Source organism: Drosophila serrata, unplaced genomic scaffold, assembly GCF_035046125.1.
Source record: "Drosophila serrata isolate PLE 108 unplaced genomic scaffold, ASM3504612v1 contig_240, whole genome shotgun sequence".
Taxonomy (NCBI): domain Eukaryota; kingdom Metazoa; phylum Arthropoda; class Insecta; order Diptera; family Drosophilidae; genus Drosophila; species Drosophila serrata.
The window spans coordinates 4569741-4587566 of record NW_028257138.1 but is presented as its reverse complement, the minus strand read 5'-3'; the positions used below and the strand labels follow the sequence as shown (position 1 = coordinate 4587566).

Genomic DNA, 17826 nt, shown 5'->3' with positions numbered 1-17826 from the left:
AGGTTTTGAGGAAGTTACATATTTTCTTGTAGGGAAAAGGTCTTCCTTATCCATGTTTTGTGAGAAACAGCTTAGCTTTTCCATTAAAACTCATCTCTTAATTCATTTTAAAAGCAGTTTCACTTGTGTTTGGAAGACATTTCCCCTGTAAAAACAATTCGCACGGTCAATGCACTCACCATATCACATCAATATTCATTTGCTGTTCCACCTGGGAGCGCTTGTACCTCGGACCACTATTGTTTAGCATCGACTTTGTTTCATGTCCCGCATAGACCACGATACCCTCAATAAAATCCGTATTCTGTGAGCGAGATTTGGACAAGATCAGATTAGGAATTACTTTGAATAGAGTGTAGTTAAGAACCCACCTTCAGTCTGCTCTCTCTTAGCAAAAGGCACTCGGTCGATATCGGCACTCGCTCCCCAGTTGGATGTATTAAGGCCCCATGGAATCTATATAGCTTCGTTGTCGGCGCATCCGCCTCCACGCGACTCACAAATTTGCTGGGCACAAAAATGCTCTGCATTTCCTCGAAGCCACGTACGACCTGTAAAGAAATGCCATATAGAAATAGTTAGTATCACGTATCTGCCTTGGCTAATTTGTTGCCTGCACTCACCTCGCGACGCTTTAGATTCGTTTCACCATCCAAATCGCAGGTGTCTATGTAGCAGACCCCTTGGGGGTCACTTGTCCGGAGCAGGAGGATGTCCGCCGGCACTGTCTCGTTGTTGGACAGGTGGACAATGTCCCCAACACGCAAGTCCTGCCATTTCACCTTCTTATAGCGTTCCGTCTCCCTGCAAAAATAATTATTGCAAATTATTATGGATCTAAACTTCATTAGTTATTTTATTTAGGTATTATTTATAAGAAAGAAAATAAATTACTTAATTTTCTGCGATCTTAACTTTGCAATTACAAGTTAAAATAAATTATTCTCCTTTCACAAAACTTGTTAGACAGCAATTTATATTTTATAGCTGTGACGCACTTTTATTAAGATATTTGGGGACTTCAAATGGGTGGGAGAACACGTTTTTCAGGGCTAGAACCCCCCAATATTATAGCATATTTAATGCCCCATCTTCAATACATTTTAAAGTCATTGCTTCGTTATGGGCTTTTGCTGTGAAAATGAATATTTTATAATGACAAAGAACGAAGAAATGTCAGCCGCTGGTCACGAAATGTCGCTCAAGCTGTCATAACTATACAGATATGTATGTAATCCATATGCAATATTCATGGGATTCTCGTCATATAACCGAAACTCAATTATTGTCAAATGAACACATTGATGGCTGCCCCAGAGCCACCATTTACATGCGAGTTAAGTGGAGTGGAGCTGGCTTTGGTTTTGTTTGCTTATCCGGATGGGTTAAGGTCAGGGATGGGGATGGGGCTAATGGAGAGGAAAAGGTGTAGGTGTAGGTTTAGGTGTATTCATGACGGTCAGGGGCTCGCATGTGGGCCGGTTATTAAAGTAACAAGTAAATTGCAAAATAATACCCCATCACTTGGCCTCGACCTTGGCCGGCAGAGATGAGGGGCTGGAGTTTCCCGCCTGCGTCATGGTGAAAGCATTCCGCGGTTCATTTTGTCAAGTTCCATGATGATGTCCCTGTAAATGGCGTCATCTCTGCGCCATCCTGCTTAGATATTTATGAAAGGACACAGCAGTGGGGGGAGCAAAAGCAAGTGCAAGGACATGAACATGGTTTTCCCATTCTCCCATTTGGCGTAAAATTTTTATGGTTTGTTGTTGGCAAGTGTAATTTTTTCAACAGTCGCGTGTTTGGACACTCAACCAAAGCTACTGCTCATTGTGGCTTGGCCAGTGTCCTTGCAGTGCTTCAATCAGTTCAGTTTGCCACTGTGACAGGTCCTGCCAAGTGCAGGCAGTCGTCACAGCAAAATAAAATTAAGGAAAACAGGTCGCGCGCACAGCACTCGCCATCATTGTAATTGGGTCATTAGCAAGATTGCACACTCTAATGCAATTTTTCTATATTTCCTGCTCTTGGCTATATAATTATATTTGCGTTTGCACAGGTTCTTGTTGCTCCTGGCCAACTCTGCTTTTTCTTTGTGTCGAATGCATTTCTGTAATTGCAACAGTCAACAGCATTGTCGTCCCATATATCACGTTCAAGTGCATGCCAACGCATATCATTCAGTTTCTTGAAACTTCAAAATTGACTTTTATTTCATTATCTCGTCGTTTTCCTCTGATAAGATATTGATTTGGTCACTGTGAAGTGACTTATTCTCGTGTATGACGACGTCAACGGGGCGCAATAAACTTATACTGTTCAGGGTTTCGACTAAAAAACCTCCAATTTCTAGGAATTACTTTAAAGCAGTTCTTTTAATTTTAAAGTGGTTGCCTTTATAATCAATCAAAATGGCCAGGTTAAGGTCTTTTAAGATGAGCAATATCATATGATCATATGATTTTTTATAGTAAGTGTGATTAGATATCATTTACTTAATGACTAAAACTATAAATGGAACTGTGATGTGTTTAATATGGGTCATAATAATTTATTGACCTGCTTATCGGCTCACCTTATACCTTATTTGAAAACAATATATTTTAAGCACCATCGCTGTTTTTACAACCGGAACTTGATCATCAGTTTTTTGTTTTACAATTATGCCTTGTTCTTTTTATGACTATATATTTATTTGTTTTGATTTTTGGCTTTCCCTCTCTCTCACTTACTTTCCTTGCACCTCTCCAAGTTTGCCATACTTTTATGTGCTGTTCACTTTCACTGTCGATGCTTTTTTTTGGGTCACACGTTAGTCACCCAATGACCCACCGTAGGAGAGGAGGGAACCCACGTCATTAATCATATTCCTCCGGATAGAAAAACATATATATAACCTTCGATAGGCGGGAACAACAAGTGCAAGTTGCTTTACGGAAGGTGACAGCTGTGGGGTCTTGTAATTATCGCCATCATTACAGTACTCCGACGTCGTCTTGTGGCGCGTGACCAACTGTTGGCCAAGTGTCAAGTCCATTAACAAGCCCCCGGATCCCAGACAGAGTGTCTTGTGGCCCCATCCTTCCTTTCCCGGGGGAGGACTACGTGCAGTAGTCAGTTCTCCTCTGTGCCATGTTGCATGTCACCTAATTGGGACCAACCCACTTTGGTCGCGGATTCATATTTACCCCGAGGGCGTCCCGAGCTGTTGAATCTTTAATGGCGCTTCGGCGAAGTGCAATTACCGCCGCTGACTCGATTTATTAGGCGGCCGACGGTTGGTAGGGTCTCGCGAAATGCAAAATTAATGCGAGTTTAACTCGACGATGAACACGTTGATTGCTGAATTATTGTTTGCCCAACAAAAAGAGAAAAAAAAAAAGCAGCCACTTGGCGGCATAAAAGTGAAACTCACGCAACTTCGCAACCTGAATCCGAGTTTTGTTTTCCGATTTCCGATTTTGGGAGGCGAGAATGTGGGTCGAGTGGGTTACGCCTTAACCGCTTCCCCAAAACTCCCTTTTCTAAGCTCCTTAAACGCCTCTCTCCGTGCTTCTCACACGCCCTTCTCCGCGCTTCTCACACGCCCTTCTTGGAGGATGAAGTTGGTTGTTAGTTTGGCTTTGAGCTCGTGTTATTTTCCCCCTTCAGCCTGTCAATTAAAATGGTGATGGTATCGATTTAGCTCAAAATTACATGGGTATTCCCGAAATCATAGTTTAGGCAAAGTTTCAGCTGAATCATGGTTATATTCAACGTTTCCTGCCCGTATAATTTATTATTGATCCACGACCTCTTCTCGTGTGTTTCATTTAATTAATGAAGTTTTACATCTTGATAATGAAAATATATATTTCGAAGTGGTATTGTCTCATGACTGCATTTGAAAGTGGGGTTTTCCAAACTAATTACTTTACAAACAATACGTTACAACCTATTTATTATAGCAACACTGAACAGTAGTCAGTCCCTTATCAATTTTCTCTATTTATGAATTCACTTGCAAAGCCCTTTTCTTTGTTTAAAAACTCCAGGGCAAAGATAATGGATAAGATAAAAGTGCATTTACCAGGAATATAATTACTAATGATCCAAATGAATCAATGTGTTATAGTTTATGCAGTGTAATTACGTCATGCTTTGCTTTATTACAAAATCACACTCTGTCTGGAAGATCTCAGGGGCACACAGAGTAAATTGTGCTCAGTGTATTGAACCGTGCATTTGATTATTTTAGTGCTCCCATCTGGCCCCGTATGTACTCCTCCTCGACATCGTATACATGGAAATTTATGTGGCCAAAGTGGGTCATGCATGTTCATTTGGAGGCAGGCAGTTATGGACCTGGGAATAGTAGGGTAATTCTCCTAAAGTTGGCAAAAGTGGGCATGGGCTGGGTCTGGAGTCAATAAAATGCTGGAGCATAAACAGGAATCGGAGGTGGAGTGAGAGTTGGTGGAATGCTATCCGCTAATATGTAAGTTCATGCAGCGGCAAGGCAAGGTTGTTACTTAAAAGGCATTTTCCGTAGGCCTAAAGTAAACACGCGTCGGTCGGCGATTAGACCAGACAGCTACAGCTAAGGAAAAAAATAAAAGTAGCTGGCGGAAAAACACACAAAAAACACTGACTAGAGGCAGCAAATTAGGCAAAAGCCAACGAAGCATTAGCCAGGTTGTGTAAACATAACCAGCAGGACTTTAGGCGGCACAAGGACCATCCCCCGCAATGTTTTGTCATAAATAATTCAGCATTTAATAAGTCTATATCCCTCGGAAATCCCTCGATGAGTCCCGGACAGATAAAGTGGGGCTGACAGGGGACTACCCTTCTCCACTGACAGACAGGTCAGACCTTGGTCTAAGGTAAATTAACACGTAGTCATTGCTATTTAATATGCACAAAATATTGCCTAAAGTTTTGCCTAATTGGGCCTGATCGATATCACATATTTGGATTGCTCTTGAATTCCGTTTGGGTAAATTGTTCATAAATCATAATTGTAATTTCCTTTACCTTGACATTATTTCTCTTGATTTTTTTGTAATTAGAAAAGGCATTGAAGTACGGCAAGCGTAATTACATTAAATCGTATAGAAAATATCCTGAAAGCAAGGAACAAGACTATGACACAGTAGCCTGAAAGTGGTCGTTCTTTTGCCCCCCCTTTGACAATGACATCAACAGTCAGTCAGTCAGTCCGGCTACAATGTTTCACTAATGAAAACTTCACCCACCAGTTTCACCACTGTCATTGCCCACCCACTTTGAAGGTCGTCCTTGCAATGTCCATCATGCTGTGCGGGGCTCTGCCGAGCTTTATTGTTATGTGTTAATGCAACCAAGGCGCACCCATTTCCTTAGAAGGAAAATGGGGGAGAAAAGATTGATAAAGAAGGGAACAGTCAAGACTATAAGACACCCAGTACTAAGAGTTCAGTTTAAGGATTGTTTTGTTAATATATTTATATGCAAAAATAAAGTATACGTAGAGCTGGGAAAGTATACAAATTTTTAAGTGCAGAAATCAATTTAAAGAGCTATTTCCCAGCTCCTAAAATATAATATTGTAGTATAACATAGATACATCTGCAAAGGTTTTGAAACCTTTAAAGATATAAGGCTTTTAAAAGTTGTTCAGTTTTATATTTGAAATATTTATAAATAACCTGTCAAAGAACCCAACATACCCTTGCTCCCCTCATTGGTTAATGGATACTGAAAAATAAAAGCCAGACAAACAGAGCCACGCAAGTGATTTTTATAATCAATTTTTAAAGTTTGCCCATTCAAGCGGACGAACCATTTTCAGGTTGTCAGGGGCGGCGGAAAGGTGGTTGTAAAAAAACAAAGTAAAAAAGTAAAAAAGAATGATACAAAGATACGCCCCACACACAAACGCACACTCCAAAACCAAACGAAAGGAAACTCAACCCCATTTCGAGGTGAGAGAGGGAGAGGAGCTCGGTGCTTCATTAACTTGGCTAAAAGCCATCGCGCATGAATCAATCATGTAAACATTATTAAAGCATTGGACGATGGGTGATGGGTGGTGGGTGGTTGGGCGGTACAAAGAGTGCGGTTCGATGGAGCGAACATCAGACAACGGGTGTGTACTTAAACCACCTCGGGGGACTCCACTCCACTCCATTGGGCCAAGAAATGAAAAGACAGTTTGGTCATGTAATTAGCTCACTGCACGCAACTTGGAGGAGGACGTTCAGTTCACTCAATTGCGCGCCTAAATTAATTATTAATAAAGCACTTTTCCCCAGGCGCTGACGCTGCTGGAATGTGTGTGTGCGCCGAGAGAAAAACTCATATGACAATTATCGGCCGTCGCTGCAAGTACATACATATAAGGTCAATTATTGGGAAAGGCCAAACAAAAGTCAGTTTATTTGTCCAACCGATGACCATTCCCCTCTTCCCCCCATTGGCATTCGTCGAATAAATTCCCTAGCTTCGAGTACTTGGAAAACGTCATACGATATCTTGGGGGCAGTCATCACATCATATCTCTGAGATTCCTCTTGTATCTAAACAGCAATTTGCACTCGGGAATTGGGAATTGGAGTGGCAGATGTGAGGCCAAGTTAAGGAAATGTAATTAAGGGAGTTGGCAGCATATCACAAACCAGTTCTGAGCTCATGGAAATACACTAATGGAGCCTCACTGATTGTATAACCAAACACACAAAGTCTTCCGCTTGGTTCACTCTAAATAATATTCAACAATTACACTCTCTGTTCGCCTAACAACCAATACCATTCAAATGAACTTTAGAGATTATATTTGCAAAAAATGTGAAAAGGAAATAGCCTTAAAAACACAAATATTTAGTTTGAATAATAAATGTTTGCAATGCATCTTACTAGATCTTTGTAGATTTGACAAGAAACTCACTCAGCAATTCTTGTACGTGACATTTTTCTAGTCTATAAAGACTACTTATAAGATATTTTATCTGGTTAAGTATGTCATTGGTGCTGATCAAATATTATCTCAAGTGTTTCGATTGCTTTGCAAAGAGTTAGCCTGGAATTTTTGTCTTTCAGTTTCACTAAACGATAATACCAAATGGAGAAAATATATTTGCGGATGTTAAAAGCGCTAAAAAACAAAGATTACACTTTAATTCAATTATATATGACTGTCAGGTGACACTTCAATCTACTGATTAAATAGGAAACTAAAAAATAATAATTGAATCGTGTTTTTGTGGGCATTTCCTGACAACAGGATGATATTCCGGGATCTATCTAGAACCAGAAATAAAATGTACTTCAGAGATATAGCAAAAACTGTATTTAATATCAAACATTGAGAGACAAGTTAAGATAAGAAGCTAAATTTGTTATGAATTAGGGGAAAAAACTAGCATTTACTACTACTTACTAGGTTTATTTGCCACTCCACCTATAGTTTTTGCATTTTGAAATCATAATTGCTTCTCTATTCTTTGCAGCCTTAGGTCTTTGTATCTCCATCTTTGTGTGTTTCTTTGAACCCAAAGTCATCACCTTGGTGGCCATATTTTTCCGCGGACTTGCCACTTCCCCGGAACTTGTCCCTGAGCCCCCGGACACTCCGCCCTGAGCTTTGGCTTTGGCTTGAACCCAAACACAAATGGAAACTGGCCAGAGTCAGTGACACTGCAGCAAACAAGTGAAGATAGCAAATCGGAAAAACTTGACCAAAAGCAGAAGCAAACAGCAATTGCAGCATGGTGTTAATGGTCTCTGGGGTTTGTTAACATGGCCATTAGATGGCCAACTTCTCAGGGAATCGGGTTTTGGCCTCCACTTTGGATTCTGGCTCAACGATTCTTCTTTGCTAGACAAATGTCTCTGTCTGAGTCTCTCCCAGGCTTGAAGCTGAGATCCGGCGATTGAGTCTGAGACTGAGACTGAGATCCAACTTGGAGGCAGTTAACAGTGATTGGCCAACCGGTTTTTCTCTGAATGAGGGGGTAATATGGAAAAACCCGTTTTTGTCTCTCTGTTGCTGCTGTATTTTAGCATTTTCAATGTCATGAGTTCGGACCTTCACACAGTGTGTGTATCGGTGTGTGTGTGTAAGCCTTTTACCAAATGGCAAACAACGGCCAAAAAACATTAACCCAAAAGCGGAGGAGATCAGCACGAGAACACAGATCCGCCTCAGTAGAGCATAACTATCAGGGATTTGTCATATTTATCTCTGGGTTGTACAGAGAGAAATTAATACAGAACTCCAAAGAATCACAGGTTTATTGATAATCTAGGCTACCTTTTTCCCACTTTAGATACATTAGGTCATATGGCTTTTCAAGGTTAACCTTCACTGCTACTGTAAACCCACAAAACCAACGTGCTTTACACAAATTCTTCCCACAACCTTGGTGAATATATATTTTATATTTCCAAATTCTATATGCAGAGACCTTAGAACACGGTCTAGAATCGCCTGGCTCTGTCTCAGGTGTTGACACAACAGACGGAATATATTCATGCAGTTTCGGTGAAAGTGCACACTTGTCACCTGGGAGAAATGCCAGCTGATCCACGCCCATCAGTTAGGTAAAAGTGTCACCTATATATTTAAGGGCTCACTTTGTCGGCATTTTCAAATCAAGACAGCTTTGGTAAAAGTTGAACAAAACTAAGGTTAAACGGAATTCTAAATGGGTATATTGATTATTATAAAGCCAAGTCAAGTTCAAGAGTTTTCTTTTTAGAAAGTGCTAGAAAAAATGCAACCTTACAAAATATTTCTTCATAATTACATTCATTAAATTTCATTTAGTGACGTGTCCCATTTAAAAATAAGCTCAAGATCCGCATGTGTGTATTTCACACTATTTGACTTCATAACTACCATAAAATTACTGATTTTATGGTCCACGTTTCTCTGTCATTAATTACATTTACATATCATAAGGTTATTTCAGAGGGAAAACCAGTGCCCGGGAATGCAATTTGTGCAGCAAGAAATCAACGCAAAATAATAATATTTCTTTTATTTATTGCACAGTGAGTGGCAATTGTTGTTTACAATTTCCGCTTAATTTCAGCACGATTCTGGACTTGTTCAGATCGCCAGATGTCCGGAGAGTTGATTGCATAATATTCTTACATAAAGTGTGGGCACAGCGCAAATGCGATTCTGCAAAACTGAGAGAAAATGTGACTATATGGCAGAAAAACCAGTGGGATGACCTCGTCAGTCGTCTTCACTTTGAATATGGTTGGGGGAACTTGTGCAGATATATATTGTTTTGATTGCAAACTTATTGCATTCTTTCAGCGGTCGAGTCATACCCCATATCAATGGCAGTAAGGGAATGTGGATGCATTCACAATCACTGGGAATTGACTCAAGTGGAGGCTCCTCTGATTGAATCATTCAAAGTATTCGGGGAGCAGCATGACTAAATGAGGGTTTTTATAACCCAAGGAGCCTCGGAGTGGGTGCTCTCGTTAATTATTGAGTCACTCGAACGGCTCGCATAGCTTAAAGAGTTATGATTCATTTGTCATTCAATCCTTTTGAATTATATTTATCCTACTTTTTCTCCAACTAGTTTTATATTTGCATAAGACAATATCCTTAAAGATTTCCCTTCTACTTCCTGAAAGCGTCTCCATGACTAACTCTCTAAAGATTTCTTTGTGCAAATTGATTTGGAAATTAATTAAAACCGCAGACTTTTCGCACTTCAATTTAAGTTTAATCGTCCGTTTAGCACATGGCAAGTGATTCGATTGGGTTGCAATTAACACACACAGGGGCGGGCTTTGGGTTGTGAGTGAAATTTTCCCAAAACAAAAATAAATACTACTACGTAATTCAAGTATTTCTCAGTCAGTTTCAGTCATCACCTTGATCCCATAATTTTTGCTCACTCGTAATCACAATGATAGCGAAATATGGAGCAATGAAAACTCCGGTAATTCACTCATGACTCATCATTATTTGCACATGGTCTTGAATTCGATTCGTGGACAAAAATTGGACAAGCGTGAGATGGTCAGGGCCATTAAACTGGTAATGGGTATGGATAAGGGGTACGGGTTTGGGTACCGGTGGTAGGCCTGTTTCCAGTCTCTCAATAGCCTCCAAAAGCCTCTCAACCGGCTGTGAGTCAGTTGACTCCAAAACTACCATATTTAGTGGAACCCGTATGCGTGTTATTTGCATGTAAAGTGAGGCCTTTTGTGAAAGGACAGCTCCACTGGGTTATAACGGTTGCGAATTTGTTTTGTGGGCTAAAATGTATTATTCTTAAATATTCCTACATATATTTTGTTATAGTTTCCTGAGCATATTTAGCATATTTTGTAGATTTAAATAAAGATCTAATTCGAGAGGGTTTTTAAAGCCTACCAAAACGTGTTGGTAACAAGGAAAGGTTTGTTATAATGAATTTAATAACTATTTCGTTTTTTATACTTATAATCTACCAACTTTCAACCACTGTTCACTGTACGTTTTCCAAACAATACTGCTTTGGTTTATGACAATTGTGCAAAGAGCCACAAAGAGAATAGGGAAATGCAAATATAATTAGCAAACAACAAAGTAAGTTCAATGGTCAGCAACACACACATGTTGGACAATAGAAAAATATACATATGTATGGATTGATATGGAGGAGAACTACAGAGACCATATAGTTTTTCAGTTATACACGGACCCGGTCTCTTTGTCTTTGGAGGGGTTTATTTTGGTTAGCGAGAAGCCAACTCAGCAATTGAATAGTTAGAGAAAAAGTTAAAATTAAATATAGTTAAGAGACCCTACACAGAAAAGGAGAAAAATATATAAATATTTCTAAGAAATATTCAAGAAAATATATTCAGAAAAGCCCAATTCCAAGAGATATAACTCATTATCAAATATCAAGGGACTGTCTTCTTTATGAATTTATAAAATATGTTTGAATTGTAAAGACTACAAGTGTTTAAATTCAACTTTGTACAAATAAAATAGAAAAATCAAGTACTTATATATTTTATTTATACAAAAAACCCCCCTTTTTGGTAGCAGTGTAAGTACACGTGCATTGCAAGTAAATCGCCGCTTTGGTTGGAAAGTCTTGCCCCAGCAACAAGGTGGAAAGGAAGAGCCAGAGGGGAGGCAGGTAAAAAAAAGTATGCGTCAACCACGCGCAAATGTGGGACAAAAGCCCAGCCACAGTCTCAAACCCAAACCCAAACCCAAACAGAAACCACAAGAGGCAGAGACCAGATGGGATGAGGGATGAGGGGCAATGGCAATGGCGGTGGGTTCAGTTCAAACAGTGAGGGAAAGTTTACCCAGCCGATGCCGCCGCGGTGGCTGCTTATCGATTTCTAGATCACGTTTTAAAATAATATACATACATATATACCAAAACACAAATCGCAGACAGGGGCAGCAGCAATTTCCATGTGCAACCAGTGGTCGAGGGAGTGAAAACAAATAACAATCCAGGACAGACCCGCACCAAAGCTCGTTAAAATCTGTGTCTAGCCTCGAGGTTGCAACGAAATCTGGCCAAACGGGAGTCATGTTTCTCAACTGTTATGACCAACTTCTGGAAAAGTTTTCGTAACATCAAACAGACAGAACAGAAATTTAGGGGAAAGAACAACGTGACTTGTTTAGAACACTTTGGACCTATTTTATTGATTCACAGACTGTATATTTCCCACATACATAATTGAGTAATTCAATTTTAAATCAGTTTGAGCTAGTTCTGTGAATAAATCTGCTCACTTGATTACATTATTATGAGACTTGCTGGTAAATTGCATTATTTGCGACAGTTTGTAATTATTTTAGAAGCCTAGAATGTTATTTTGTTTATCTAATTTCTGATAGAGGTGAAGCTCTAGGTTTCCTTTGTTTATGTTTATGAATCAACCTATATTTACTTTTAGATATATCCATTCAAAACCTACAATATTTATCATTCGATGTACAATTAATTTCTTATCTACTTTCAAGTTTCTTTCTTTCCATAAAGTTATAGATAAAATATAACATCGACAACTCACCCATCGTATACCCTGCAGGTGGTGTTGTTAATCCTCTTGTCGGACGCCCTTCTTCGTCGATCCTCAAACAGATCCTTCACTGCCGTCACTCCCAGGACAAATAGCACCGGTATCATGGCCACCTCCTTGCCAAACGCATTAATTTTCGGCACCCAATTAAGCAGGACAATGAAGATAAAGTACAAATTGGCCACTCGATGGAACTGCTCGAGCAGATTCTTCGGTATGAAGGAGAGCAGCGTGTACTTGGTGGTCCGGATCTTATTGCCCACAAACTGCCCATTGGGATGATCCCTCTTGGGCGTCTTTGGCGGCACTGTGTGATTGGGCACCACCATCCGGTAGCTACGCTCCTCGAACTTATCGCTGGTGTTGTAGTTGCACAGGGTGAAGCGTTTCCACCAGGGCGGCGCCTCCGTCCGCCGCAGTGTGTATATGGATTCGGAGCGCGATGCTTGCCGGGAATGGCCACGACCGCCAGTCGCTGAAGTTGGGGCCGAGGGTTCCCTCACCGGTTCCTCCTTGTGACCCGGCGGTAGGATGAAATCCGTTTTGGAACCCACACGACTGTGACCCCTACCCGCGGGCGCAGCACTTCCAGGTGGCGAGTCCGTGATTTGTCCCTGGGAAAAGGCTCGCTGGTGGCCCTTCATGGCGGATTTAATGGGTCTTCCATTGGCCCCGACTATGGCGCCTCCTCCGTGACTTATAGAGCGGGCATGACCGCGCGATGGAGCCGCTATGGCCACTCCGGGTATTCCCTGTCCTCCACCGGGAGCGCTACCTACTACAGGATTGCCACCGGGAAAGACATAGGTTCGCTCCGGTTCGCCCAGGCCCATGCCCATGCCCAGACCCGTGGACGTGGTCATCATCAGGCTGGTGGTTGCAGCGGCATTGGGTACCGCCGGCTGGAGGCTGTCGCCGGCCAGGTTGGGCGGTGCGGAGCGCTGCTGCTGCACTACTAGAAACTTTCGCCGCAAGTCTTCGGTGTTCGCTGAGGGCATCTTCGCAAGCCACAACCATCAGGTTACCTTCTTCGGCCTGGCCACGATCTACCTCGGATATGTGTGTGTTTTTTTAGTTGTCTATCTGTCTGTGTTGCGGGTGCTTCCTTTTGGTTCTGGATTAACAGGTAACTCCAGTTGTAGTCCACCCAACAGTTGTCCAAAGGCTGATCCTAGCACCTGGACACAAACTTTAGGGGCGTCATCACTGACCCCTCCTCAGCCGCAGAGGTCATGACTGTCTGGAAATGGAGAGAAAGATATATTAGTAAAAGTATTAATTAATTTATCACTAATTTATATAATCATCAATTTGCTTTAAATAACTATGAGCAGTGATTAACTTTGAACATTAAGTAACTATGATCTGTAAGTATGAATGATCAGTTACTAACTTTGAACACTAATAAACAATGACTTGCAACTTTTGTAACAACACATTTCTGATACTTGACCGGCAGCAGTCACTTCGTTCCGGGGATGTTAGAACAAGTTGGGAATCATATGATATGATGATTAACTATGAACAGTAAGTATCTATGACTAGTAAGTAACTCTGAACTGTAAGTATATATGACTGACTAATTAACTATGACCAGTAAGTAACTCTGATCAGTAAGTATCTATGAGCAGTAAGTAACTCTGAACAGTAAGTATCTATGACCAGTAACTATATATAATCAGTTATTAACTTTGAACACTAATAAACAATGACTTGCAACTTTTGTAACACAACACATTTCTGATACTTGGCCGGCAGCAGTCACTTCGTTCCGGGGATGTTAGAACAAGTTGGGAATCATAAGTTCACATGCACAAGATGTATTTTGGAACAAATTTAAGCTATTTGAATGAAACTATGGAGTTATTCTTCTATATAATTTTACTAGTATATAAATCGGAACATGGTGAATCGGTGGACTATATATATACATATATATGGATGCCATTGGAACGATCGGACGATTTATACAACTATGATCAGGAATCAAATATGATCAGTAAGTATCTATGACCAGCAAGTAACTAAGACCAGTAAGTAGGTATGACCACTAAGTAACTATTATCAGTAATTAACTCTGATCAGTAAGTAACTTTGAACAGGAAGTATCTATGACCACAAACTTTCTATGACCAATTACTAACTTTGAACACAAATAAATAATAATTAACTATGACCAGTAAGTAGCTATGACTAGTAAGTAACTATGATCAGTAATTAACTATGATAAGTAAGTATTTATGATCAGTTACTAACTTTGAACACTAATAAACAATGACTTGCAATTTTTGTAACACAACACATTTCGGATACTTGGCCGGCAGCAGTCACTTCGTTCCGGGGATGTTAGAACAAGTTGGGAATCATAAGTTCACATGCACAAGATGTATTTTGGGACAAATTTAAGCTATTTGAATGAAACTATGGAGTTATTCTTCTATATAATTTTACTAGTATATAAATCGGAGCATGGCAAATCGGTGGATTATATATACATATATATACCCACGATAGGAACAATAGGAAAATGTTAGGAAATAAATATTATAATTTTTCCAGTTTTCAATACATTTTCATCAAATTTAATATAAAGCCATTATATATTAAGCTGGAATTATCTGTATAATTTTATGAAAATCTTATTTAAACTGATCAAGAATATATATGGTTTATAGGGTCGGAAATGATTCCTTCACTGCACTGCAGTCTGAAAAGATAATACCCTTAAATTTTATATGACAATTTTTGCTACAAATCTATGTTAAAAAATTCATAACTAAGCCAAAACAGCATTAATTTCAATTCGGAAAGCTGTTCTTTTTTTAATTTTTATTAGGGTTATAAATCTGCATGCTCCATTTAAAATTTTCATTAATTTAAATTTTTATCCATTTTTTTACAATATTAACGATGTAACCCCTTATGATATTTTCAAAATTTTGAAAAAAAAAAATAATAAATTTTTGCCGGACATAGCTAGATCGATTTGGCTTTTTGTGCTGATCAATAATATATATAGTTTATAGGGTCGCAAATGAATCATTCATATTGTTTCAAGCTTCTGACTGAAACTATGATACCCAGCATTTGTATAAAAATAATTAAACTTTTCTCATCTAATCTACAGCTTAAAAAAATTCTGCGAATCCTTGGGGTTTTCTTTTCTTAGAAACATTCAATTTTACGATTATTAGCTATAATTGTGAAAAGAACGCATAGATAAGAAACAATTCATATTAAAACAGTTCTAATAATAATTCTTATAATATTTTAAATAACGTTTAATTTACTTTTAAATGATATGTGTTTAAAAAATGATTTCATTTCAAGAGCCTCACACGATCTAAAAATATAATCCCTCTCATATTTTTACAACTTAAATATTAATAACACCCCCTAATAAACCCTTTGTTTTCTATATACACTGAAATTTAAGTTGTAAAAATGCGAATAGGGAGGGAGATAGCGTTTACTAATTACATTCGAAGCGATAAAAATATAACGAGGCTGGTTAATTGCTGCCCAAAAGTTTATCGAACCCAAGCAGAGGCACTCAACCACCAAAAATACAAATATAAAAACGAGAAAAAATAATAATAAAAATGCGTGCTTTAAGTTTGCCCTTGATTCGAGACTTGAAGCTTCCGATAAGCCAGCCCAAAAAGACGAAAAAAAAACAATTTGAAAATAATGGAAAACATCACGAAGAGAGCAGAAGCGAGCTGAAAGACCCGCAAGGTCAAGCGTAACGCGGGTGCAGGCGTTGGAGAGGCGGAGTGGGGGCGTTTTCTGCTCCACAAAAAATCTGTCCATTGTTGCTTTTCAAGATTTTTCAATCCAATCGATTGTCGCATTCGAAGTGATAAAATAAAACAACAAAAAACAGAAAGTTCAAGGCGTCCAAAGACACTATATGTTAGATACTATTTTTTCACACTGCGCTTGAACTTTGATTTTTGAGCTGTCAAAAGTGTCGGAAGCGAGGTCACATTTTAATGAAACATTCTTTCAAATTCGCAAAACTGGTTGTTGGCCACCAAAAAATTCTGCGTGTTACTTCCTCTATTCCAAAAATAAATTCTTGACAACCCTTCTATATATATATTTTGATACCCGATTTCAAGGTTAGAAATGATTGTTCGATACAAATAAATACAGTCTGGCTCACTCTTCCTTTTTAAAAATAAGTCTTTAAGTCGATTAAAGATTATAAATAGGTTCAAAATGGAATAAAAATAATGCATAATTTAGTTTAATATGTATTTATGGGTTAAGTTAAGCTTTTAGATGCTATGTTATATATTTATTGCTCTACAAAGTTTAGTTTTCCATAATAAATATCTATCTTAGACTGGTAACATTTTACATAGGTTTGATGGAACCAATAGAATTTAAGCTTAGCTCAGATTTATTTTACTTTGCAAGAAATTGTAATGGTTTGAAGCTTCGTTACCAAAAATTACATCTTAGCCCAAACAAATATGTTAAACTCATTGAAAATAAATCAAATTTAATACATATTATGGTATACAAGCTTTATAAATTCCTTAGATATAATTTTTTGATGTCTTTTCCCAAATGAAACCTATTATTTATGAATTCCATTCCTCCATTCCTCCTCCTTTATTAATTAAATACAAATTATTGCTCCTCCACTGGCTTGTATCAATTTGTATTTAATTTAATTTTTCATTGAGTGATGAACTAATTCGGGAAGCCATTCCGAAGAGCACAACTTTTGCGCAAATGGCGTAATACTATTGCCAAATATATATGTATCTTCATGTTTTCCACATACTACATATATGTACATTCGATTGCGGTTTCTATATATGTTCGTTATATTTACGAATACCAAAAAAAGAATCTTCAGTGGGCATAAGAAAGCTAAAAATGAATTTGGCACACGACCGAATTCAGCATTAAATTTTCTTTCGTTTCTTCGTTTTTGTTTTTTGTGATCTAAATTAGTAAAAATCACCGAGTTTGGACAAAACTCATAAATCACGCAGAGAAATAAAACTTTCTTTGTTTGAGCATTAGTTTTAGTTTCAATTTTAAGCTAGACTTTCTTACCAAAAACTGTTAGTCATTTAGCTTTCATTGCTCTCTCGACTCTGTCATGGCCAAGAATCATAAAAAGACACCCCAGACAAGAATGAAAATATATATATTTGTATATAGTATACAGAAAAAGAAAAGTGCAATGAATACCAAGTCTCTCTCTGTCTGGCACTTTTAATTTTCCTTTCTTTCCGTTTTACGAGCTACAAGCTACAATTTACAAGAAACAAAACAAGAAAACAAAAACTTTCGAGTGCCAAAACTTGATTTATTCACTTGGTGAACCGATGGGTTAAACGACCCCCAAGAAGGCAGACACTGATAAGTTTACTCTCTGTCCCGGCCTGGCTAATTAGTGGAAGCCACTTCAATGGCTGCTGCTGCTGCTGATTTCAAAGTGCCTCTATCTATACATGTGGAAATATCTCCCGATATCTGGCCATTAGCTTTTGCCTCGATACTCCAACAAAAATGGGGATTATTTTTAGCCACGCACATGCGAAATATATATTGAGAAGATAAACACAATTCCGCCAGGCCAAGCCCAAAACCGGGTGTGATTACCAGCAAAATAAGCCGAAAAGCCAAAAGAGAAACGAGGGCGAGTAAAAGTTATAAAAATAAATGTAAAGTTCATTGCATTTTCAATATCAAACCAAAAAAAAATACAAATAAAACCAAACGGATGCCATCTGGCCAAGATATTCTCGATATCTCTCGTTCATTAGA

The 17826-nt window shown here is 38.7% G+C and overlaps 1 protein-coding gene across 6 annotated transcripts in view; it reads right to left on the bottom strand.

Annotated features, from left to right (window-relative positions):
• LOC110177093 (phospholipid-transporting ATPase VD) overlaps positions 1 to 17826 on the bottom strand; it is a 28419-nt gene that overhangs the window by 4726 nt on the left and 5867 nt on the right. For all 6 annotated transcript variants that reach the window (XM_020943621.2, XM_020943623.2, XM_086830700.1 and 3 more), the window contains 4 exons: positions 12025 to 13273; positions 624 to 804; positions 372 to 551; positions 180 to 304 (listed from right to left, as the gene is read on the bottom strand). In XM_020943621.2, coding sequence (XP_020799280.1) covers positions 180 to 304; positions 372 to 551; positions 624 to 804; positions 12025 to 13031 — 1493 coding nt within the window. In that variant the 5' untranslated portion in view covers positions 13032 to 13273. The remainder of the gene's footprint in view (positions 1 to 179; positions 305 to 371; positions 552 to 623; positions 805 to 12024; positions 13274 to 17826) is intronic.